Source organism: Syngnathus acus, chromosome 2, assembly GCF_901709675.1.
Source record: "Syngnathus acus chromosome 2, fSynAcu1.2, whole genome shotgun sequence".
In the NCBI taxonomy this organism is placed as follows: domain Eukaryota; kingdom Metazoa; phylum Chordata; class Actinopteri; order Syngnathiformes; family Syngnathidae; genus Syngnathus; species Syngnathus acus.
Window position 1 is genome coordinate 15,711,489 of NC_051088.1, and position 26,431 is coordinate 15,737,919.

Genomic DNA, 26,431 nt, shown 5'->3' on the forward strand with positions numbered 1-26,431 from the left:
ATCATCATCATCACAGTGAGTTGTATGGTAATCCTGGTGAATTATCATCAGAATGAATCATATAGCCTCTGGAGTGAATTGTATTTTAATCGGGCGAATTGCATAATAACAATGACCAACAAATTTTTACAAAAAAATGTAATCAGCCATGCAAGTAAATTTTCAAGATGATTTTTTTCCCCGCTGCCATCGTTATTTCTCTATCAGATAAGATATTCATACTAGTACTACTACTACTAATAATAATATATTAAAAACATATTATGTAATATAGAAATTTATTGAGTAATATTTATGAAATAAGGGTTAGGTTGAGCAACAGGTGGATTTTTTTCTAAAACATTAGAGCTATATATTACAACACGCATTAAACAAGCTTTTATAGGTCAAAGTCCTGCATCCACCCATTTTCTGAAGCTTATCAAACATGATATGCTAGGAAAAAAGTAAAGACATTTTTAATATTTTGGGGGACACATAAGCCATCTCTGATTAACATTTACTGTTGACATAATCAAAGTAAATCCTACTGTAGTTGTATCGTAATTGCAACAAAACTGAACTGTGTTTCTGTTTAATCGTAGTGAATATTAACATAAGTGTAGCGAACCGTATCCTGATTGTAGTGAACGATATCGTAATGGAAAGAAAAGGCAAGCTTGGACTCCTACCAGTTGCTCTTCCAGGTGTGTCGCACATCCGGGTCGCTGATCTGTCGTTTATCAGCCTGCTCGTCCAGAAAGTCAAACATGTATTTGATGGCCAGCGGCAGAGCGGACCCTCGATGGGCGGTGCTGAAGACTGTTTCGAACAGGTCATCCACAAACTTCTGCAATGTCCCCTGGTGGCAGTATCAGCAAAATACATCCTTGTTTACGATCAAATTCTACAATAAATGCGCAGAAATTTGCAAATGTCAGGTGTTTGTATGACACCTTAGTGGCCAGCAGGCGTGTCAGGTAGATTTCGGACACCATCTTGCTGCCACGATCCCCCTCACGCTGGTCACTGTGCTCATGGTTCTTGACCAAGTGCCATAGTTTAGTTCCTGAAACACACGGAATCAACGTTATCACTAGTGATGGGCGAGTACCGATTGTTATTGGTGCAGATACCAACATTATTTCAAGCTATCGCTACTAGTGACCATTTACCAGCAGAAAGTAGAATTGAGAAATCATTAACTTTATAGAATTTCAAGGAAAATTGTTATTTGGGAATACAGGTCTTTAAAAGTATTTGTCATCGGGTTTTTTTGGGGGGGGGAATTTTATGTATCAAAAGTACTCGTGGTATTGGTGCTTTTTATCGGTAACCATGAAAAACGTGAGTACTCATATTGGTATTGGTGGAAAAAATTGTATTGTAATAGTAACATCCCTTGTTGTTGCCATACCCAAATTACGACTTTACCTGCATTGACTATACCTACAATATGCTATACACACATTTATCCTAGATCACTGGTTATTGAACAAAATGGCACCTACCTGTCTCCTGGTCTGGTGTGATCATGGGCGCTCTGGACCTCAGACTGTCAGGACTACTGGAAGTGCGCAGTAGCGATTCTGCATACAACAAGCTGTTACTTTGTATGTGTGGAAGTTAGTTAGTGACTTAGTGACTCAGTGACTTGCCCACACAATGTATGCAGCTCTTGTAGTTGGTTATTATCTTAAATTGGGTACACTGCATAAGTAGAACTACAATTATAAAACTATCTTTATTATGGTTCTGATATATTTCACTCTGATTATGATACAATTTAGTAATTATGACACAGTTACCGTAATTTGTGGACTTTAAGCCACACCCGAATATAAGTCGCACCAGCTAAAATTAGGGGAAAATTCAGTTTTGTTCATATATAAGCTGCAGGTGTTTTACTTTCCATATATAATAGAATATGCACTAATCATACAATATCATAAAAATCAATAGATAAGCTGCACTGGACTACAAGGGTTCAAAGTTTGTACAAAAAGTAGCGTCTTATAGTCCGGAAAATACGGTACTCCAATTGTTATATGATTTACTCTAATTAGGATGCAATTCAACACAATTCACTACAATTATAATACAATTCACTACAATGATAGTGTGATTCAATGACCGAGCTAGCGAATAAAATCTAAAGCCAACTACAGGAGCAAGGTGGACAGGTTGCTAAGACAATAACTCGCTAATATAGCCTAATATGTGTGATATATTATAATATAAACTAATATAAACAATATGTGTGATGTCGTATTATGATTTTGTGTATGTGTGTACCATATCTGCTGAGGGATCTGGTGAAAGTGAAGCTGTTGGCAATGTTGTAAGCAGAAACCTGCTTCTGGACCAGCGCCACCAGGGAGCTGTCTGTTACCTAGCAACACATTGGCATTGAGGTGAGTCTGCACGCCACTTCCTGGTCACCTGACAGGCGAAGGAGAGAATGACGCACCTGATAGTGAGCAAGTGTGTTGAGTCGCTTCCAGTCGCTTTCAATCTTTGTGGTCACGTCTTCGTCCTGTAGGATTATCCTGGTCAACCGACCTTGACGCCACTCTGAACACGCACAAAACACGTGAAGATATTGACATGGAGTCGAAACTGAAATTGCAGTGAATAATATCACAATCGTAGTGAATTATAACGCAATCAAAGTGACCTCTATCATCATTCGAACAAACTGTATTGTAATCGGAGTGGATGGTCTTACAGGCTGGGGTGAATCACATCATAATTGAAGTGAATTGCTTTGTAATTGTAGAAAATCCCGTCATAATTTGTAAAAGGTATCATCATCGTTGTAAATTGTAGCAAATTGTAGGAAATAATATGTATGTTGTAATTGGAGTGAATATTATGCTAATCAGTTAATTGTATCATAACCGTACACAATCATATCATCATCGAATGTATGGCAAAAAGCATGCACATGCCAATTCCTAAGGAAAAGAAGCATTACCGAGGTCCATATCGTCGGCCTGTGGTCGCTGCGAGAAGGGGATCCCCTTGTAGACAGCATCTAGCAACTTGTCTTTGACCTGCGTTACTGTATCGCAGTTCAACACTTTGACCGGCACCTCCGTGCCCGCCTCACCCTCCGGAGGAATGCACATTAATGTCTACAGGGAGATGACATGATCAGTGGAGGGAGGCGTGCGTACCTACGTGCATAAAGAAACATATGCATGTGTGTGTGCATTACCAGCTGCTTGTAGTCAATCTGCTGCCTGATGAGTTTGTCTTCACTGAGGGAATAACGCGCTTCGCCCGTAATGGCGTCGATGGGCCCTTTCTCCATCTGCTGCTTGATGGCACAGTACAGCATAAACAGAGGCTCGCCAGCACACTCCTGGCGATGACAGGGAAAAACACATTTTAGGTTATAGTAGCGGTTAGTTACCAGTCCAATAGACTCTTTTGGTTTGCACAGTCTGGTGAATTGAAGTGTAATGGTAGTGAATCGTCATATAATTGCACTGAATCGTATCATGTGTATTCACATCACGGTGCAAATCTTCGCCAAACGTTTTAGTGGTGTAGTGTTTCTTTTCTTGTCGCAAGGAAACTTTGAACATGTTCAAAATTCACTTGGGACAAAGAAAGTACAGGCGACCATCTGACAAACATTTGTTTGGCAAACCACTTTGAGCAAATCTGGTCATTCGTATCGTAAGTGTAGTGAAGCTCTGGTTGACTATAAGGCTCTATTAGCCAGTTAGCGTGTTGGCTCCCCTCACACAAATAAACACCAGCAATCACCTTGAGGAAGCGATACAGGAGAAAGGTGAACCAGTTGGTCAGCATCTTCTCAGCCACAGACTCTGTCCTGCAACACAGCGTTAAAGGGTCAAACGGAGGGCGAGAGCAGAAGCCCACACATGACCCTGGTTGCCTACTGACCTCCTCAGCAACAGTTTGGGGTGGTTACGGTTCTCCAGGTTTTTCTCGATAAGGTCTGCCAACAGCTGTTTGAGCACCACCGTGGCGTACTCCATGCGACCCTGATGCAAAGCCACGCCCGTTAGCATAGCAAACACGCCATGTTCAAAATGCCGTATTAGCTTTGCATGCTAGCTAGGCTCCACGACAGAAGTACGATCGCCCTTTGAGAAACCGCGGTGTCTTTGAAAGCGTTATAGACCATTTAGCAACGAGGCACCGGTACCTGTAGCGTGGCCATCAGCAGTGAGGCCACGTTCCCGCGGTCCCGCATGGAGAACGACCTCTGAGCCTCCAGCGTGTGTATGAAGGTCAACAGGAACATTTTGTTGTTGAGAAGCTGACTGAAGAGTCGGAGGGCTTTTTCCACGTTGGCCGGCGACTGAAATACACACAACCATACAAATTACAAATCACGAAATGAACAACAAATTGTATTTTTGTAAACTAGCTCATCCGTGTGTGTGCGTGTGTGAGACATACGTCCAGCTCCTTGAGAACTGGATGCTCTTCTATTCCTGGGAACATGACTCTCATGGTGTAAGTGCGATATTCCAAGAAGGGAATCTTCACTCCGTCCATGTCGTTAGTCAGTTCCTGAATATCGGTCTGCAGCTCAGCAAAGGCTACACAACCCAAACACACAGATTAATGTGAAATATACACACACACACTATTGGTTGTGGGTGTGGTGTGCGAACCTTCTTTGCACTCAAGAGCCACCCTGCTCTCCAGGTTGTCCATTTGGAGTTGAAGACGCTTTAGTGTGCGGTCAGCGTCCCGCGTCTTTCGCTTGTAGGCGATCAGCACGGCGATGATGGCTATCAGCAGCACGCCACCGCCCGCGCCGATGCCAATGATGGCGGGCAGCGTGAGGGCGCTGTCCGAATAAATGTGGAGTGTTCCCGGGGAGAACTCCAAACCTCCGACCAGGATCTATGGGAAATTGCAGCTGGAGCTTCAAGCAGACTGCCAATGGACTGAAATGCTGTAGAATCGACTCAATTGCTGAACATGTGGAGGGCTAACTCACCAGCACACGTTGCTCTCCAGTCAACTCGGGCGAATCACAAAGCAGCTGATGTTCGGAGACCGTCAGCAAGCATGGAGACTCGCCAATCAGAACGGTGTAGTTGAGACGGTTGTTGCCGGGGGCGGCCGGGACCAGGTTCTTGCCCTGCACACAAACGTGGTTCACACGTTGTGCTCCAACATGTGACTTTCTGTGCGGTTGCGTCTCACCTTGAGGATGATGGGGGACCCTGGCTTGACCTCCAGGATACCTGAGATCCCCAGGGCGTCGAAAGCCGGGTTGGGGTAGTGCGTGAAGGTGGAGTTAAGCACCAGTACGGATGACACCTACCAGTCGAGATATCAACGCAATGAATGAATAATATTGATTTATTTTCGCTTAAGTTAAAATATAGGAGAAATACAACTCAAAAAAGACTTTTTAAAGTGTGAATCTGCAGTGCGCCGGCCCTCATCCCGCCCCACACACTGCTGGGCCAATGGCAAGGCCGACTTTTGCTGGATTGGCAACTCGTGACTCCAATCTTAGTCAATTTTCCATGCTATGTCCATTTTAATGTGCAGAACAGATGCTTCTTGGCATCGGTGTAAGGTTGTGTCACGTCACACACATCACCTGATCCAAGATGAAGCCAAACTCATCGGCATGCAGCGCCCCCTCTGGCGGGTTGGGCATGCCGTACACCAGTCCAGGCGCCAAACACGTCATGACGCTGTCGTTGACCGCCGTGCAGAACTGGGGAGATACCCCGTTGCAGGGTCATATAACCTTGGTGTTAACCATGTGATGTCATTTCAATTTTAGATTTGAATGGTCTTACGTTGTTGGTCTCAACTCCGCCATATTTGGCTCTGACTTTGGGCTCCTGGATGGTGAGCAGGTTGGTTCCTGTTACTGTGATCACTGTGCTACCACTGTGCACACACCCGCACACACACACACACACACACACACACACACAAACACACACAGGGTGTTAGAAATCCGCACTGTAAATGGTGGACAGTGAAAGTGGGCGAAGGCCTACTTGAGAATGGACCAGTTGGGTTCTACGGCAGTGATGGTTGGGTCCTCCATGTACGTGTATTTGATCTCGGAGCTGGTCACTTCCGCCTTGTCGATCATCAGTCGGATAAGGGCGGGGCCAACTCCGGATGGCGAGGCGGGAGTGATGCAGACCACCTCCCGATTGATGCGTCTGGATGAGTAGAGGAAAAGGAAGATTGTTCATCTTTGACTGCAGTTGCTGTGAGGAATGATTTCCGTTTTTATGACTTACTTGACAAACAGACACTCGTCTTTGTCGATAAAGACCGACACACTGCTGCCGGCGTCTAAGTTTCGACCTGCCACTGTCAGTCTGGTTCCCCCGGAAACTGGACCTCTCTCTGGACGAACGTTGCTCAAACTGGGACTCTGTGAGTGAGTGAGAGAAAATGAGCTTAGAATTAGCTTGGCACTCGCGACAACGAATGCGCATACGTGAGGACGTGAACAAAGTCTCACCACGAAGGCATACGCTTGCGTGGACATGGTGCGATACTCAGCGCTGCACACGCCGATACACAACTCCACTGCACCGCCGGGAGAGTGAGGCAGCAGCGCCTCGGCCATGTCACACACCACCCTGCATGTACACAAAAAGCTTTTGAGAAAGACTTGTCATGCCGAAATGCTACATGAATTCATGTCAGTCGCCTTGATGACATGTCCATTATTAACACAATGAATACTCGAATAGCAAGTACATGTCAGTCACATCATGGCATCTGCTGACTGAATGGTCATGTTAGCAATATGTCTGCTACATGCTGACGATTCGCCAGTCCAAGTCAACCACTTAGTGAGTACATGTGAACTGCACGTCCATCAAATGTCAGCATGCTGACGCAACAGCAGCTGACTTCCAATAGCTTCCCCCTGTCACTCAAGACGTCTTCTTTCTTGCAGCGCTTAAGCAGATCGAATGGACTTTTAAATTATTTTAACTAATGTTATATAGGCATCATATTATGTGTTAAATGTTGCCCATCCATTACAGCCTGGTCATCCCTTCTCAAGGTTTTTCATCCAAATCAAGTCAACGGTGTCGGAAATAAAACAGTTTGAATGACGGGCGCTGACAAACTGCAATACTTTCTGCGATAATTAAAACACATCAGTCACGATTAAGTCATTCGTTATTTTGTACCAGAGATCTTGAATTGGTAATATAAAGACTCGGTAGTGATGGCTTACAAAGGTGTTGCTAGCAGCAGTATGAATCCAACTGGAGAAGCCTACAGTGACTGTTGTCCATAAATTTGCCAAAAACTCATCAAACTATTTGTTGGCTAACTCGTGAAACTATTTGTTGGCGAAATCAAACTTCTGTGGGTGTGTGTGTATTGTTTCCCAGCAGACTGCACTGCTACAGCTATTCATCACAATCATAATCATCATCGTTGTTGATGTGTACATCCAGATACTGTACATTGTGTATTAAAGTGCTTAGCTGTAAGCTTTTAACGGCGAAACAATGTTTCAAGCAAGAGTTTTGAATACTATTCAAATGGTTTGGGACAATAGTTTGCGGACTTTTGTTTTGGAGTAGACGATTGAGATTTCAGCAGAGCTTTAATTCGTCGCAGAAATTCGCTATTGACTTTTGGTCACTATCTACTGTGCACATCTACTTAAACGTCAGCTACACATCATGTCAGTCACATGTCGACTTCACAAGAATGATGTTGGTCAGCACACGCCAATAATGCTCCAGAAAGATGCGCTTGTTTGGTTCACACTGACCTCTCTGCGCTGATGTACAGCGAGGGGACGGGGTTGCAGCGAACGCCGGCCACCTGCACATGCGTGATCTCCTTCACCTGAAGGCCCAGGTTTTCCCCCTCGATAGTCACTCGAGTCCCTCCCTCGCGAGGTCCTGTCAGAGGAGCGATCTGCGGGACACAAGGTTTAACGGAGGGGCGGGTGCAGGAGTGGCGCCTCGGCGGCGCGTGGGCACTCCTACCTTGATGATGCGCGGGTGGCTGCAGCGCAAGTTGTGGCGTCCGTGGTGCATCCAGCTATGTTCCGGCGCCGCACAATGCTGACGCAGCACGCACTTCCTGCTTTCGGCGCACCAGCCGCATTGGAAGGCGGTCGGCGCTTTCAGGCACTGCCCGCAGCTGGAGCGTTGAGCCTCGCACTTGTACAGCAACGCTGAATACGGAACATGAAGCAGAAGGGGACAAATTGTTCAGGAGGAGTGAGTGAGACATTTTGATTTTATTACTGAAACACAAGGACAGTAAAAGTAAAGCAGCCAGATAACCAAATTAGGCAGTCAAATATCATTCTTGCCAGCAAGCTTATTGCACACATAATGGAAACAAAGTTAATGTTTCTTGGGGATTTTTAACAAAACAAGTCATTTGTGGACACAGGAAAACTGACCAACGTCGACAGAGCGGACAGATTTGGAACGTCAACCATCACGTTACCTTTCATGGACACCGGCTTGTCAATGAAGAAGTCTCCATCCCAGACAATGTTGAAGTCCACCGGAAGGTCAGCTGATTCGGTTCCCTCGTACCAGTACTACGCAGCACAAGAACGTGCAAAAATGTTCATGTCAGAACACATATAGGCTTGCATTTATACCTAGGGATCATTTAGTGACCTTATTGAACACGCTAGAATGTTTCCGGAATGTGGGAGGAAAAATCCAGTCAAGCACATGATTCAAAGATTCAAACCCAGAACTTATCTACGATGTGGCAGGTGTGCTAACCACAGTTCAATGGGAGCTCCAAGGCCAGGAATTTTGCAGTGTGGTCCACCTTTTTCACATGGAACTATTAGAATGCGCACCTTGCTAGATCTCATTTCAGCCAGCATCAAATGATTAACTCTGCGTTCTACTTCCTGTGTTTTTTTGTTCCGTTGTTGTGATACAGATATTTTCGCATTTCAATCCATCTCTTTGTGCAATGATTCTGTGTGTGCGCGTGTGCCTAATGCCTCCATTAGCATTAAAATCATCCAGCTGAGCCCATCGAACAGAATCAGCACACGTGCACTCACACCCACATTCTCATGAGACTTGTTATTAGAGACCAAGCGATGAGTTATCTCGAATCAGGACTTGCGGTTGTTGCTACGAAATAAAGTCAACTGATTTCAAATAAATCTCACACACGGTTAAAAAAATACACCCATTTAACGATTTGGTTAGAGATCAATTTACAGGACATTTACATAAAGCTGGAGGGGAGAAGAAAACTGCCCACAAAATGTTAATAATTTCCCTCGCAAAACTCAACAAGCAATACAAACATATAATGGGCTACTTTAAAAACAAATGTTGTTTGTTAGGGTTTGCAGAATATCTTCATCGTATGATTATGTTGGAATGTAACCTGTAATAATTTTGTTTATGTCGAATATGCTGGCAATGTCAGTGCCTTTTGGTTTTATTGAACTAATAGGCTCCATTTCCTCTTGGTTTCACCCCCCCCGCCCACACACACACAAACACACTACACTCATTTATACTATGCTGGTTTGCTGAAACAAGGACAAGTGAAGGTCACTGTGCTGAGAAGACGATTGCGTCTCAGTCAGAGGCAAAGCGGGCTGAGCAAGACTGTGGGGGATGTGTGGCGTTTTACTGTAACATTTTCAAGTCAGTAGGGCTTGTGAGGGGAAGGCGGGGTAGATATTGATGCCGCGGCACAACTGGCATCTTGGCGTAATCTTTTTCCCCCCCCGCCCCCCCAATTTTTTTTTTGCTTGCCTCATTGTACAAAAGACGTCTCGATGGCTTTATTGATTAATTCGTCAGCCTGTCGACACATATTACGCAGAGTGTGCATGTGATAGCAATTGATTAATTAAGTAATGGAAAAATAAAATACATTTTTAATAAATGATCAATTCTAAGAATAAAAGGCTAAATTATTATCCTAAATATTACTGTACTCATTTCAACAGACTCAGAATAGCTCAGACTAGCTTCATTGTCATTGCACCACAAGGTGCAACAAAATGGAACAGACACAACCCGTTGTCCAAGAAAACAATGACCGACAAAGAGGATAGAGAATGGGAGTCCGCCATGTGTGTACGCTTGAAAAGTTCAGGCTGCACCGTAGTAACTTTCAAATCAAAAGTATTGAGTAAAGCCTTACCGAAGTGTTCTGACATTGGATGCAGGACGAGTTGAAGCGCACCGCCGGGATGCGCTGGACTTTCCCTTGGATATGGAACACGCACTCGTAGTTCTTCTGGCCCGACTGAGGCTGCGGCAGGTTGCGTGCCCGCAACGTGATTGGACGAACGAGACCGGCTGGCACCAGAATGTCCGATGTGGGCAGGATCTGAGGACAGCCCTGTGGACAGAAAGTCACACAGTCAAAAAGATGTTGGCGCTTGTTTTTCACATGAGCATTCCCAGTTCACAGAAATGGTGGAAATTCTTGATTTGTTTTGACAACCTGCAACAAATGGAAAGGAACGCTAAGTGTGAGCTGGAAATGAAAAGGTTTACCGAGGCATCATATTTCAAACGTTTAGTACAGATTCAAATGATCATAGCTACTATATTTCACATCTCTGAGCTCTGTTGCTGGATTCTTTTTGTAATATTCGCAATAGGATTGGTGGAAATCAGATTTATGCGAGAGAACAAACATGTATAGATAGGCGATTTTATATCTGTTATATTCCAAACACAACTCAAGTCGGACTTTTTTAGTTGTCATTTAATTGACAATTTGTGACAATGCCATCGGTCTGACCATTTTGGCCATGATCACCCTAACTTTACATTTCATGGCATTTCATGTTTAGTGAGAGCATTGTCAATTATTGAAGCTTAGTGACTTTGACTGCAGTAAGCACAAAATGCGCACATGAACACATCGTCAAAAGTTTTTCTCAAAGGAGATGAAGCTACACAAATGCTCTACGGCAAAGTAATTAATTGCAATGTGACTGACAGAAAGCCCACTAACACCACAGGAAGTGGACACGAGCACAGCATGCTGCAGGGACTCTGGAGAAATGCTTTGAATGGACACGGATCCACGTGTGCACGCAGGGACAAAGACACACACATACACACACTCGTACATCAATCCGTTTTCTTTAGATTGTCCCCATTAGGGCTGCGGGTGAGCATAGAGCCTATCCCAGCTGACTTTATGGAGAAACTGGGGACACACCGAGCTGGTCGTATGTATATACAAAAGAATTGTCTTACTAACCAGTAGTGCTGGCATATTTATTTTCAGACTTTTTTTTACTTACTTTCAAAGCCTGCCATTTAAAAAGAAGAGAGAGCCTACTGAGCACCAGCCAAGCTTTCAAGGCTCACAGAATAGTGATTTGTGACTTTGTAAACACAAAAGAAAAATAAGACTCTCTTTTGTCACCGCTTCGCAAAAGGTTGATTTTGACCATTTTCTAGTAATCAGCAGTAGAAAATTGGGTTGTTTCACAGTCATCTTTTTTGACATTCAGATTTAACAAGATCAACCAAAAACAGTTGAATTGATGACATTTCACATCAACGGCGCTCAAAGAGTTACTAAAGGACCACGTGCACGCATGCACACACGTACGCAAACACGGGTCTCTCCTGTGCGTGCTCGGTGCAAGCGGGTTTTACCTGGGCCGTGCTGACCCGTCCCTCCAGGAAGGAGCAGTCCTCCAGATTGTTGGTGCACATGTGACGATATTTGCACCAGTGACACGGAAACATGCTGCCCACACAGGAAGTGCACCTGCAAACAGGAGGTGAAGATGCCATCTAGCAGGTAGCGGGGGAAAAGAAGAGGAGGAATGGACGACGAGCTTACGAGTTGAGCACGGAGCAGTTGTAGAAGGTGAAGTTGGTGCTGATGAAGGTGCGCATGGTCTCGCTGGATCGAAGACTGAGTTGGACATCTCGTTTCTCTCCTGCCAAGACAACACCTCGCATTAACCTATGTGTGTGTGTGTGTGTGTGTAAGACGATCGCGTACGTATTTGCGTGTGTTTGAGGTGCTGTCATGGACATCACTCAAGACTACTGAAATTCTTTCACGTTAAAGAGTGAAACTCTCTCTCTCTCTCTCTCTCTCTCTCTCCCTCTCTCTCTCTCTCTCTCTCTCTCTCTGTGTGGGTCTGTGTGTGCGCGCGTGTGAGTGTGTGTGCATGTGTCACCGTAGGAGTGTGGCGGCAGGTCTCTGAGCGTGGGTGACATGCAGGTGACCTGACCGTCGGCCCCCACTTCCGCCGAGGTTTCACTGATATCCTCAAAGACGCAGGACACACCCCCCGACAACGCGGGAACGTGGTGGACTCGTACACTGAGCTGCACACAGACAAATCATACAATCAATCAACTTGAGCCCTGACTCGTCCGCCAACGCCATATTGAATGCAGCAGAGCCATTGGGTTAAGATGCCTCATTTGAATCATAATCAGGGCCATGTATTTTGAAAACACACAAGGAATTTATCAGTGTTCTACCTAAACATGTGACAATTGATATGCACTCAAAGCTAGATCTCATGGGGCTTAACCTTTGATTATTTTTTATTTGATTTGATCATTATAGCATCATTTTGCCATGAGGATTTGCTAACATTGCGATTCTATCGTTAAGTCACGTGGGGTACATTCCACTATGAATTCCCAGACTCCAAACAAAGACGCCTTTCTTATGTCACTAAATTTCCACAAAGTAACTACTCTGATTGTTTTGACTTGCTTTCCCATACTATGCAAGACGGAGCAGATAGTCCATCGACACTCGTCGATCAGCACTATTAAGTGTTAATACAAATCACAGTGCTCCTTGTTTAAAAAAATGTCACGTCTACGTTTCAGGATTTGCTGGATCTGAAGTTGATTTACTGAGTATTGACTGAAATATTTTGTAATGTTTAAAAATAGTACCATCACAGTGATGGTAGCAGGAAACACTCATGGAAACGTAGGAAAAATGCATACATAGGCTTGGCACTTAGTTATATATACTAAAAACAAGGAGTCAATCCATATAGTTGTCTGATTAACCTCGAGTTGAATTTATTTGGTGACCAAGCTCATAGGTAAATTGTAATGCCATTAATCGCATTTATACGCACTTATGTATCACAAAAACAGGTCAAACGGCTCAAGGCAGTGTCGATGCATCTTAGATGTCTGCCATGGGACGTACCTGTGTTGCAGGGGCGGTGACGGACATGTTGCCGGGGGTAACGGAGATGTTGACACACTGGTCCAGCTTAGTGTTGAAGTGCAGAGGCTCTTGCCATTTCTCACATGCCTCCATTCTGGAACATCTGGAGGGGCCACATGACATGATTATCATTGATATGTAGGTGAGAGACTTTCTCATAGTATATCAAATATAGAGTGTAGCAACATTGTATAGATTGTAGTAGTTTCATATCTTCTGGAGAGGCTGTGAAGGCAACAGGAGTGTGGGTAGAAGATGGAAAGACAGAGGGAGAAATGCTACAAACATCTGGAGTGTTTTGCAGAAGAGCACACATCAGCAACGTTGCACTGTTGGATGCAGCATTGTATTATCAAGTGAAGCCCCAATGAGTGCAGACATTTTTCTTCATGAGCACAGAGAAGTGCTCTTTAATTCTGAAGGCCAATATGATTGATGTTACAGCAAAGAGGAAATGACTCCACCTGGACTCTCAACATCAAAGAGGCCCACCGACTGTGTGTGAGAGTGTGTGTGCTCCCATGTGGCATCATTAATGTTTCTATAAATGCCCTGCACATGCACGGCACAATATTCGAGCCAATCAGAAGTGAGCGTCAGTTGTTAGCAGCAAATCCACATCATTTTTGTCTTTTTGCATATTGAGATCCATCCATCCATCCATCCATCCATCCATCCATCCATCCATCCATCCATCCATCCATCCATCCATCCATCCATCCATCCATCCATCCATCCATATGTCACCACCTCAATGCATTTTAATGGCTTTCAATCACGAGTGAATTTTCATATTGTGGGTCTTTTATAGAATAGTCCTGTTATAGAAGCATTTAAAATTGTTGATGACTAAAAAAAAAAAAAAAATTCCTTTTAGGTTACATAACAAGAACAAAAATCCTTTATACATAGATAGATGATATCATAGTGTGAGTCTTACTTGTTGTAGAGGACACACCATCCACAGTGAGGGTCTCCTGAAGATAAACAGCCCGAACAAGAGTGATACTGCTCGCATGTCTCCACAGGAAGTCTGGTCACCTGAAACAGCCACATGGCTGAACATGTCAGATGCACGTACGTGTGCGACGACGTGCTCCTGCGTGTGCATGCACACCTGTCTGTCACTGAGTAGGTAGATGTAGAGGTGGTCCGGACTGAACATCATGTCTCTCAGGATGGGCTTTCCTTCCACCACCGTTACACTCTCGTACAGCAAAGCATTGTGGGACGGCGGCGGAAGTCCATCTACGCGGATCTTAAACACATAGACATCCAGAAATTTAGCAAGCGTGACATTCAAAAGGTCTATAATTGAACTTTTCCCACAACACCAGCTGGGAGTGGCGCCGGCTCACTCACGACGATGCTGAACAGAACAAACACTACGTATGTATGGATGACATCGAAAGAGGGGTACACTCAAACTGATCATCCGGCCTAATTTTACTATGGTTTACGACCACAGGCAGCAAAGGACCATGTGGTGGAAAAGATTATCCAGAATGATTTTTGATTGGTCCAATAGATTTACTAAGTACTGTAATGATGTTATTTTTTTAATAGTGAGACTTTAAGGGGGGGGGGGGGGGTGCAATCTTTTATTTAATTTCATATTTATGTTTAACTGAATAAATATCGTGAATTGTTCATCCCTTCTATTGTTTTTCATTATTGCTATGGTTCCAGAAAACAGCTTTTGTTTCTTCAGGAGTCATGCTGTCATTTTTTTCAAGCTGGTATCATTTTTGTGTGTACAGTAAATGTCTGTACAAATCACACAATGATGTCACAGTGCAGTAAAATGAACCATTCCATCGTCTTCCATACTCAGGAGCTCCGTGTACCTCATCTGAGTGTGACCCAGAAAAACAAGACTGACGAGGATGAGGGGTGTGGGGTTTGTGTCAGCTTGGGGTCTAGTATGAGGGGCTGGAAGGAGGGAAGCAGGTGAAAGGAAGGAAGGAAGGAAGGAAGGAGAGAGAGGTGTGTGTAGTTGTCAGTGTGTTAATGAGCTGTCTGCTTGTCGTGCATTTGGTCTTAATTTGCGCTGATGAATCCCCCCCAGACACACACACACACACACACACTGAACAGTATGGAAGATGAGGGGGATTGAAAGTAGGACACTGCAGCAGACAAGGATGATACACATTTGTGCTCTCACACACACACACACACACACACACTACACACATTCACACACCACATGCACGTGCGCACATAAACAAACAAACAAACAAACAAACAAACAAACAAACAAACAAACAAACAAAAAACAAACACACACACAAACAAACAAACAAAGAAACACAAAAAACACACCCAAAAATGCACCCAAAAACATGCAAGCACAAATGCTCAAATATGCACACACAAACACACGCACAAAAACACACGCACATTCAAAAACATACGCGGACATTCAAAAAAACGAGAAAACCAAACAACAACATGGTGGTAATCACGCAGATGTTCTTTAAGTTGCAGCTAACATGAAACTGGAGTCGCCACCCAATATGCCCCTTCACACTCATGCGCCCCCAATGCAAGAAGAAGAAGAAGGGAGTGATTCAGGAAGAAGTGACCTTTCACCTGTGACTCTGACTCAAACTCTAAACACACACGCTCAAAAATGTGCACACACTGACCCATGAACTTTAACCCCTAACCCTGAGACAATTTGCTAGTGCGTCTGTGGTGTGTGTCTATATCTGTGTGCATATGCGGCCTCCATTTTAGGTGCCTTGACGTCATGATAACGATGCTTCTCCTCCCCCAAGATCATATATATATAGTATATACATATATATTAGTGGTGTCAGTTAATCGAGTTATTAACGTGATTAATCAAGCCCTTTTTAATGCCACCACTTTTTTTAATTGCATGATTAAGGCTCATTTTGGCCTAATAAAACTTGTACTCTTTTCATGTACTGTTGCCACAGAAAAAGTACAACACCTCACTAGATCTTGTGGTATGGTATCAGAAATAAACATCAAGCATGCCACACTGGTGACACTAGTCTGGGCTTGTTGGGCAGAGATTTCATCCGTTTTTAAAACTAAAAGCATCATGGCGAGTGGTCTGTTCATTCTTTCTTGAGAAATCAGAAACAGGGTTAATATGGTAAATCAAGATTGTTATATACCAAACTTTGAAAATGGTTTGCTGCGGTATAATCTGAGTCCTTGTTTAAATTTCATATGCATGTCATATATTTGATTTTGCTCCAATTTTGAATTATTGGAAAGGACTGATGAAGGGCTGTTTTTGTGACCTTAAACATTTTTTAATTCAATTCAATAAAAATGTGTTTGCATAAGAAAATAAATTCTCTTCATGTTAAGGGTATCGAAGGGGGGGGGGGGGCTCACGAGAAAGAATGAAAGCCCTCCAAGTATCATGAAAAGCATTTTTCTCCATAGTCATTTTATAATTGGAGAAAATTAAAAAAAATTCAAATATTCGAAGACACATATTACATTTATGATTCGTCTCTAAGTTCAGTAACGTAATTAAAAAAACAACACACAGTTCACGGTTGTCATGAAAACCACATTAGGAAAAACACGGATGGATATAAACAAGGAATTCTGTGTGTGTGAATTTTGCTGACATACACACACTACACATTGTTCATTGAGCCATCAGAGCCTGAGGGATGAAGACGAGAAGGAGGAAGGCCAGTGAGGGGTGAGATGAGGGGGGGTACTGTTAAGCTTATTAACCCATTCCCATCCCCCTAACACACACACACACGAACACACACTCTTGATAATAACAAGACCACCAACTGATGCTTTCCCACCCTCAAGTCACACAACAAATAGTATGTATATTTTTGATGTTTTTTTTCTAAATGCCTTTCAGTAAGCAGGAAGCACTTTTTTCCTAGTGCTGCTCTAATGGCCACTTCACCTTTTGTGAAGTTGTTTGTCATTTGTGTGTAACACAGGACTGCAGTGAGAAATCTACCAATTCAACCCGCCTGTTAATGACGTGATGCAAAGAATACATAACGAGAAAAGTGGAGAAAAATTCACAGGTCCTCAAAATCCCTTTTCACAGCAAAATACAAATTGTCCAAACTTGGCTACTTCAAATCAAAATGGTTGTTTGACTTTCTGCATGAGACTTTATTTTAATAGACAGGGTCATCCAATTTTGTGTCAATTGGTCATACTTGTGTACTTGCAAAGATGTGTGCGTTTTTACGGCTGGGAAAAAGTCAAGCTGACAGCTACTTTTGTCTCCAACATGTCATCATTACTATGGTAACATGTGCAGCCCACAGAACATGATCCAATGTGAAGAGTCTTCACTGACACATCCACTAATTCTCCCATCGTCTCCATGGCAACAGAATAATAATTAATCCTTCTGTGTTTTTGCGCGAGTGTATGCGTGTTCCAGCGGGGAATTCAAGGAACGCTAAGTTATACACTTACTGAGACACGATCCACACACATACATCCACATGCACAATGGGAACAGGAAACACAATGTTAGAAACAAAGAGGTTTCTGTCAAAACCACACACACACACACACACCATCCATTTTCTATGGCACTCTTCCAGGTTAAGGACGCTGGAGTTTATCTGGTCTGTCATCTGAGGTTGGGTTCACACTGGAATGGTCGCCAGACAATGTGGGGCACATACAAACAATGGAATGGTTGCCATTTAAACACATTACTGTATACTGTATAATATTAGGGCACCAAAAGATTTATTGTTTGTTATTTCAGCACTTAGACAGTAAAACCCCTTGATAAATATTTAACATTTGACATCCCACCCACAAACATAGAATGGAGGATGGGAATTTAGTGATTGGATTACAAATTACAACATATGTACGTGACCATGCAGATGGACCATTGATTGAATTAAGTCAAATAGCAACATGAGTTTACCCGCATGTTTTTTCTTGTATGGCAGCTTTTATAGATTGTTACCCATCCCACATTGTGGAGGTTTTTGAAGTTATGAACGCTGGCAAACCCGCAAAGTGGCATGAGGTCTCCAGTAATTATGAAGTAACAATTCGTTGAATGACATCATCTGCACAATCTGAGGCCTCCCTTCGCGTAATTTTCTTGGAAACGACACACGCTCTGAATCAGGGGCTTAATTTGGCACGCCGGCTCTTGCTCGAGACAAGCTCTGAAGCGTCGACGAAATTCATAAGATCACTAGAGAATGGGAGCGAGAAAGTTGCCGGATCTGGTGAGTGAATTGGCTTGTGTGCAGCTGTTAAGCGAGATAGCATTTAGCAACCAAAGTGATAACACAACCACCACTCAAAGCCCGTCCGATCTGAACCTGATAGTAAAGCCATGCCAATCTCTTAGATAACCTAAGATTGACACGGCTAAGGCATTTAACACCCAAATGAATGGGTGATTGAGTACACAGAAGTCTGACTGGAACCGTGTTAATCGTAGAGAACAACTTTGCACAGCAAAACAGCGAACAAATTAAAAAGGGTCTGGACTGTGGGGAGCAAACTTTCTCGCCGAACCGGAAACCAGAAATGAATTATGTTACGCTGCGGCTACGCCTTTTGGCAGCCATGAGGCAAGTGGCCTATCAGATTAAAAGTATATCAATAATGTTCTTTGTTTGTTGATTTAGCTTAGACAAGAAAATATAGTCCTTTGCCAAAAAAATGGCTCAATTAAGATTTTTATTTAGAGCTTTGGAATGTTTGTTTTAATCTAACGACAAATTCTGCTTCTTTTCGTGTGTCTGTTTCCATCAAAGCTAGTCTCGCGGCTAGCTTCATTGGCCCAGAGCGGCAGGCTGGTAGCTCGCTACATTAGCGCAGTGACGCCATCCGCGATACTAGCGTGTGGCAGGCACACAGTGGGTTTCCTCCCATGTTCACATTTAGACTGGGTGTGTCAGCCCTCTGACCACACGCATGCACACACACACAAATACATACACAGCACCAAATGCGTCGTTTTCTAGTCAGACCACACACTTTTATGGCAGCGTGTGTTTTTATGTGAGTCCTTGGGGACAATGTTTATGGTTTCGGAACATTGTTGTGGAAGGACAGAGCACTAGAACGTGCCAAGGGGGTGAAAAGAACGCATGCGAGTGAGTGTGTGTGCACGCGTGTGTGTACTGCATGTATGTTTTTGAGAGAGCTTAACTCATGCCAAGACGACACGCACACACATATGCACATACCCACACACAGTCACACACACACTGTGCTGGGTAAACATTTGTTAGTGACCGACATCTTTTCAGCGCATGTCGTGAAGATGTGTCTGTAGTCACATGACAGTCACACCATAATGTACATCAATCAAATAAGAAATACGAGAAATATTTCACCCCGTTTCCCCTTTGCAAAAATAAGTGCGAGAGTGTGTGTGTGGTCAGTACAGCGTGTCTCCTCTCTACCCTGTGCTGTTTGTTTTGAAAAGACACACACACACTCTCACAAACATACACACTCTTAGAGCCAATCAGCCAACATTTGAGTTCTCTCACTATCGCTCCATCAAATTCAGTTACTCTATTACTGTCTCCTATGCCCTCGTGACCCCCACTCTCTCAGACCTGACATCAAGATGGGTGTGCGCTTGTTGGGTTGGTGCATTTGTTTTGCGGTCTGCACACACAGGAAACGGGAGCTGCGCACATGCACGTTCGGTCTTGTGGATTTTTCAAACATCTGGTGTATAACCATGACAACTTGTCCATTGTTCCACTGTGACACTAGTAGTAATCGGATTTATTTTGGCAGTATAATTTATTCATTCATGTCATTTTTAGCAGATTCCGTAGTTCAAAGAGATTGTAATATTGTGTGTCTATATGTGTTGCTGCACTGTTTGTGTTCAAATAGCCATCAAAACACTCAATAAAACATCACCAAAATGATGCTGTTCGTTAGCTCAGTCTACGGTATTTCCTATTACGTTAGCATGAAGCAGGTGACCTTAAAGGCAATGCTATGTGGTTGTTTTAAATACACAATAATTCTCTTTGTTTTTGGTTTAATATAACAATAAACATTTAACTGGAAGTATCATTAGAACAGTTTGAAGCCGCTTTTGAAGATTTGTTCACTATGCCAAACTGCTGTTTGCTGTTAGGCGAGTTGAGTTGAGTTCACTGCGCTCTTATTTCAATATTTTGCTTACAAGTCAAAAGAACAAAATGTTTATCTGAATGATGACTCATATCGCGAAAAACTCGAAGTAGGCTCATTTAGTATCTGAAGAGGCCGCTGTACTACAGAATCTGGAGTTGATGGAGGAGAAACTGAAGCAAGTTAATGTTTAAAAAAAAGAAACAGTTTCAAAGCTTGTTTGGCATCAGAAAACGAAGGAAAATACCAAATAGGAAAATAACGTCATTGTCCTTTGAGGATTTTATTTTAAGGCCATATCACTCAGGCCTAGTCACTAGCGTGGTTAGAGTTGAGTACATCAAATGCATCAAAATTATAATCCTCAAAAAAGAACTCACCTTCTTCAGCTGGCCGCTGCGTGTCCCCACAAAAACCACCGTGTGCTCGCCGTATGTGTACGCCGCCACGGCGCCCATACCCTCCGTGCGGTCCTCAAACAACGGACTTCCTTCGATGACCCGCAGACCCCCCAGTGGCTGATTCAATACCAAACCGCAGAAGTCGTCTCCAATCTGCTTCGGCTGACAAAAAACAACACACAACAGCTCGAACGTTGTTTTTTTTTAAAGGAGTGCCGTTTGTTAAGATGTGACGTGACTTACTGTATGGATGCAGGGCAGCTCCTTGTTGAGTAACCACGGCAAGGAGAGGCGGCCTTCCCCACGGTAGCAGGAGCGTATCCGCTCTCTCATGGCCAAGTTGATGTCGTGCAGCGTGAACAGACACAGGAGCGTCTCTCTGGGGGGGTTCGAGCGGTTCTTCTGACCCTGAATAACGGACACACGTGCGAACAACCAATCAAAAGGAGTGACATCATCTGGAGGTGGAGCGTGACCAAGGAAATCAAATATGTAAATAGCTCTCCACGTACCACCACTACAATGTCCGACATTAAAATTTAAAAGTGTGATAGGCCAAAGTGTTCATCAAAAACGAGACAGACCTAACATGGAATATCATTGTAAGCCGCTGTACTCTAACATTATGCCTAGTTTGAAGATTTAAATGCGTTTAAATAGAGAAAAATGAAAACCTGTACTTAAATAATGATTCAATTAACATGTGTTGAAAGTAATTACTACAAATTATCTCAAAATACATGTTTAAAAAAAACAGTCTTATAGTTAAAATCGGGACTGTCATTTTAGTTTCATTCATTTAAGTTGACAGCACGTGGCAAAATGGCCGCCCCCCCAGAGATGGATAAAAACGGGTGGATTTTTGCTACTGAATTCATATTAACACACAATATTAACCAGAATGGTGTGTTTAGACAAGTGGGGCCATATACAAAATATTGTAAATAAAATGTTTGACTTGACTTCCCCTTTAAATGTAAATTACAACTTAATGGGTAAAAGAAAAACTTTTTTGTCCTTGTATGTTTGAAGTAGGTTGGCATTCGAGATGCTACAATTTTAAGTAGCTACTGCGAAGAACTTTGCCACAAACAACAAACTGTGTACCATTAGAGAGACATCGCGAACCCCATTTTGACAATCACTGCAAAAAGTCACCTGAGAGAAGATGACAAACAGAACATCGTCATCCTCCGACAGGCCAAGTGCCTGAGCCAAGCGACGTCCCGGTTTCTGTTTGTAGGCGGCCTGGACCAGTCGGTACTCCACACCGTCCTTGGTGCATCCTAGAGGAAATTCCACGTAGGAGTAGAACTCTGTGTCATTGGAGCACATCCTAACGATCTTGGAGGTGAAAAATTTCTCCCCGCCGGCATCCATCTGTGTCAGCTGTGTGTCCAGCTGCAGCGTCAAGAAGTAGACGTAAGTGCGGCTGGAGAAGCCGTAGACATAGTAGATGTCGAAGGCCGGGTAGAGGGACAGCGTGTCCGAAGGGATCTTGATCTGTGATGACACAAACTCGTCCTGGTAGACCAGCGAGAACATGTTAACGCTCTCCTCATCGGCCACCAGCTTCCTGCTGGACAGCGTGGGGAAGTACTCCGATTTTCCGTCGATGGCGGCGCCGATAAAGAGGCGACTGCCACCCTTCGCCGTTTTCTTTCTCTTAGGGTCATTGGTCCAGTCGTCCTCACCGACAACCACACCTTGACAGAAGGGTTATAGTTACCATGGTGACACCAGCTGACCAACACATGGGCTTATCCTAGCCGACCTTCAGCCGTGATTTACAGTTCACTACCATTATCCGCCAATGTGACCGCACTTGCTGATGTCACCTACTGATTTCACTGACTATTAATTCCGCCTTGATTCCATTTTCTATTCCGCTTATTGGTTGCGGGTGAGCCGGAGCCTATACCAGCTGAGTTCTTGTAGATTACACGCTGCACTGTTTCTTTCGCCAAGTCCTTGAAGACAGTCATTCACACTCGCCCCTGATCTGGCTTCAAAACCCAAACAGCATTTTGACAGCTGCTGGTGTGAATAGAAGCCCCACCTACCTGCCATGCCATCAGCCTCCCTGGCACCAGACAAGTAGTGTTCCTTGCGGTGGTGAGGCTCCCCCAGTTTGAAGAGGTCCTCCAGTCGGAGGAACTGACACACTCCCTGCCAGATGGATCCACATGCCACCAGCCTGTTACCAGTGTAGTCCACCAGCAGAAGCTTGTTTACGTTGTCCAAAGAGTCCAGGCTGGAGAAATACACAAGTAAGCCGACAGGCAGACAAATACACAGACACACAGAGAATTGTGGCCCTTAAGGTGAGACAGACCGGTGAGCACAGGCCCTGACGCTAGGTGGGGGGTAACACTTGGCGTTGTCCTCCACCGGTCCAGTCATGTGACTCCTCATCTCGGTCAGATTGGCCGACAGCTTGAGGACTCGGTTGACGGCTCCGACAAAAACCTCGCCTGTCCTCTTGTGGACGGTCAGGTGGGTGAGGGAGGTGTCAAACACCCGGTACGCCGCTCGGCCACCTGCCGCCACCAGGGGGGCAGGCGGTGCTGCCGGAGCACAGAGGAGGAGGCGTGGCCAGGAGAGCAGGAGGAGCAAGAGGATGGGGAAAGGAGAGGGAAGCATGGTGGGAGATGGACCAGACGGGAAAGGAAGGAGGGCTCAACAGGTCATGACTGCAAAAAAAAGAAAAACAAGATTGCCGGCATTAGTAGCAGTGACAGTGAGCAATCATAAAAAAACATTCAACTCAATGTAATAGGGTCCACCCAGACTGTTCACCCTTTATGCTTCTTTTACATCAGAATTTGTTGTATATGTGACTAAAAACCTCCTCACGGGTGGTAAATACATACTACACAAATAACAAGTGTGACTGCAGGTTGATGGATGGTCAAATGAAATTGAAGAGCACTTCAGAAACACACACACAGGTCCATCTGCTCGACCCCTCCTCTCTGGGGTTCCCCTCGGCCCGGCAGGCTAATTAGTTAATGTGCTGATCTTTCACTGCTTTCTTGGGCTTCAGTGTGTGCGCCTGTGTGTGCGCTGCCATGACTGCTGCGCTGGACTAAAACTTTATTAAGGTGGCATGGTGGTGGATTCCGTCTCATTAACCACTAATCATCTCGACGGCGATGCAAGCAAGCGGGAAGCAACGCCGTACATATGCTAACTAGCGCATCAGCTAAGATGATAAGCTTGCTAGCTTGTGGCTTGTTTCTGCATCTGTTCCTTATGCTTTAATCCAGAGGTTGGCCTGGGCAAACTTTAATGCTCAATTAGACATTTTAGAAATGAGACCAGGTCATTAAAAAATATTTTTTTTTTAATGGTATTATTTAATACCATTATAATATATTTAATCATGCATATGTGTAATAACTGCTAAGAATCATGTCATTTTGGCCATTTTTGAAGCGCAAACTGTTAAAAAAAAGATGTTTTTACAGTGATCTTATTGTTTGGAAGTCCTGGCAACTGTTGCTATAGCATCAGTAAGCAAGAGAATGACAAAGGTCAACAAATGAGACCCACACAATACAAGCACATCAGTACAACACTGGCTGCTTGGCTGTGATTGGCGACTTGACTTTGTGGAACATGACTTTCAACACACCAGTTAGTGTGAGAAGTGAGTGTCAGGTGTTCAAATTTGTGAACTTGTTCCAGCTTGCAGGGCTTTCCTTGCACACAAAATACATTTAGCCAATATTCAGGTTAAGGTCCAAATTTCGGGCAACCTAAACATTGGGAATAACATTGGGCGTTACCGCTGCATTTGAACGAACAATTGCACTAACGTTGTGATGCAAATATCATTTATAGAAAATAATGTGAAAACATCATGGAGAAATCAATGTATTCAAGTTGGGCTCGCGATGGTGAGGATGACGCGCTTACAACGACGTACTTCCATCTTAACCCAGCTGGGTGAGACAGACGGTCGCCCCACAGCGCCTGGGTTCTTTTCGAGGTTTCCTCCTTAGAGGGAATTTTTCCTTTCCTCCGTTGCCAAGTGCTTGCTCATGTGGGATTCCATTGGTTTTATTTAATGTATTAAAAGTGTGGTTCTTGACCTGCTCAATGTGTTAAGGGCCTTGAGATAACTTCTGTTGCGATTGACTTGAACTGGCTTGACTCCCTGCACATAAAATGAGCCAATTTTACCCTTGGCAAAATATTGAGACCAAACCCTGCTACAAATAGTGTAGTAGTAGTGAAAACCTGCCAAGAACTGCCCTCCACAAATGTTGATTATTGCTTATATAAATATTTCAAAAGCCATAATGTACCACAAATTCCCCCTAAATGACAATTTCATTTCAAAGTCGTCATACTGCATTAAAATTGAAAAGAAATTGCTAGTTAGACAGACAAAGCTTGTCTTTCAGTCAAGATCATTCCTTAACACATTCCCGATTAGACAGGGCTTTTTGGTGGCATTTCCGAAAGAGCCCAAAGACTACAAACAGGTGAGATTTTCCAGCAAAAAGGGGCGGCGATAGGGTCTCCAGAAATGAGAATGACAATTTATGAATAGTTGGGCTCAAATATGTGGATGATTACTGTATGCTGCAAACAATTGTCAACAATTCGTGATAATTGTGGTACATATTTTGACAACAATATCACAGATGAAGATACTTGGAAACTCTTAAAATGCACAAAGTCTTCTTGAATAATCTCTCTCTCTCTCTCTCTCTCTCTCTCTCTCTCTCTCTCTCTCTCTCTCTCTCTCTCTCTCTCTCTCTCTCTCACACACACACACACACACACACACACACACACACACACACACACACACACACACACACACACAGTCCCGTTGCAGGTCAAGGTTCATGAAGAGCGGAAAAGAAAAGGGCCAAGTGATTGTTTCCTTTCAGTTGTCCAGCACATCCTGTCTTCAGTATGTGTATGTGTGTGAAATGTTAAAAGTCTCACAGCACTGACAATAAGCATGCAACGAGATGAACTTTGACCCCAGCCACCTGCAACATGTGCTCGGTACAGGTCTCGCTTGAAAAAACAAATGCACACAAACGCAATCAATATTACATAACTGCAGTGACATCTTCCCCTTAATAATGAGATGATGAACATTCTAGCGAGCAGATAAAGGAAATCTGATTATCACTGCTCAAATGACATCATGAAAGCACACACGCAAACAATCACATGCAGTAAATTTCCAATCAATAGGCGCCAGGTTACCTTTGGGTGGCGGAACATCAGTGGTGTGCCCTGAAGGCCATGAACCCCCCTTGCTAGCCTAAATACTAAAAAAGTACACTGACCTACATAGACAACTTCCATGATGTGGAATCAATAGGTTCAAGTCATGTGAGTGTGTTTTTTCTTGTCCCATCACATTTCAGATTCTATGTTTTGCCATAACTATCAAAACTTCCCAGGCCTTCATACTCGGGACAATGCCAAATAGACATAATAGAAAAGGCTGTTGTTGTTGTTGTTTTTTTATCAATTTGAAGCAATCAGTTTCCAGATTCAATAAACAGTGCCAGCGAGAAGGCTCAGCATTTTTCCATCCTCTGTCCTCTGTCAAGAGCTACTGAAGTAGGATTTTCCCTAATTAGGTGAAGCTGGTGACTGAGTAAGAAGAGATGATAAACATGATGGACATTATTAAAATGTCATTTTCAAGGCAGATTTTTTTTTTCTTCTTTTAACTGTACAATGTGAAGATAATG

The 26,431-nt window shown here is 43.7% G+C and overlaps 1 protein-coding gene across 1 annotated transcript in view; it reads right to left on the bottom strand.

Moving 5' to 3' along the window:
* The window catches only part of plxna3 (plexin A3), a 32,993-nt gene that overhangs the window by 2,577 nt on the left and 3,985 nt on the right, over positions 1 to 26,431 (bottom strand). The window contains exons 2-35 of the mRNA XM_037278756.1: positions 23,035 to 23,392; positions 22,763 to 22,953; positions 21,858 to 22,405; positions 20,943 to 21,107; positions 20,679 to 20,861; positions 14,297 to 14,437; positions 14,120 to 14,220; positions 13,159 to 13,282; positions 12,155 to 12,305; positions 11,809 to 11,908; positions 11,619 to 11,733; positions 10,138 to 10,338; positions 8,449 to 8,545; positions 7,977 to 8,167; positions 7,757 to 7,905; positions 6,476 to 6,596; positions 6,249 to 6,385; positions 5,997 to 6,167; positions 5,790 to 5,883; positions 5,585 to 5,704; positions 5,179 to 5,295; positions 4,970 to 5,113; positions 4,638 to 4,872; positions 4,420 to 4,562; positions 4,163 to 4,318; positions 3,898 to 3,998; positions 3,757 to 3,823; positions 3,200 to 3,346; positions 2,957 to 3,116; positions 2,450 to 2,553; positions 2,275 to 2,371; positions 1,491 to 1,568; positions 936 to 1,048; positions 672 to 841 (exon numbers count right to left, since the gene is read on the bottom strand). Coding sequence (XP_037134651.1) covers positions 672 to 841; positions 936 to 1,048; positions 1,491 to 1,568; positions 2,275 to 2,371; positions 2,450 to 2,553; positions 2,957 to 3,116; positions 3,200 to 3,346; positions 3,757 to 3,823; positions 3,898 to 3,998; positions 4,163 to 4,318; positions 4,420 to 4,562; positions 4,638 to 4,872; positions 4,970 to 5,113; positions 5,179 to 5,295; positions 5,585 to 5,704; positions 5,790 to 5,883; positions 5,997 to 6,167; positions 6,249 to 6,385; positions 6,476 to 6,596; positions 7,757 to 7,905; positions 7,977 to 8,167; positions 8,449 to 8,545; positions 10,138 to 10,338; positions 11,619 to 11,733; positions 11,809 to 11,908; positions 12,155 to 12,305; positions 13,159 to 13,282; positions 14,120 to 14,220; positions 14,297 to 14,437; positions 20,679 to 20,861; positions 20,943 to 21,107; positions 21,858 to 22,405; positions 22,763 to 22,953; positions 23,035 to 23,342 — 5,240 coding nt within the window. The 5' untranslated portion in view covers positions 23,343 to 23,392. The remainder of the gene's footprint in view (positions 1 to 671; positions 842 to 935; positions 1,049 to 1,490; positions 1,569 to 2,274; positions 2,372 to 2,449; positions 2,554 to 2,956; positions 3,117 to 3,199; positions 3,347 to 3,756; positions 3,824 to 3,897; positions 3,999 to 4,162; positions 4,319 to 4,419; positions 4,563 to 4,637; positions 4,873 to 4,969; positions 5,114 to 5,178; positions 5,296 to 5,584; positions 5,705 to 5,789; positions 5,884 to 5,996; positions 6,168 to 6,248; positions 6,386 to 6,475; positions 6,597 to 7,756; positions 7,906 to 7,976; positions 8,168 to 8,448; positions 8,546 to 10,137; positions 10,339 to 11,618; positions 11,734 to 11,808; positions 11,909 to 12,154; positions 12,306 to 13,158; positions 13,283 to 14,119; positions 14,221 to 14,296; positions 14,438 to 20,678; positions 20,862 to 20,942; positions 21,108 to 21,857; positions 22,406 to 22,762; positions 22,954 to 23,034; positions 23,393 to 26,431) is intronic.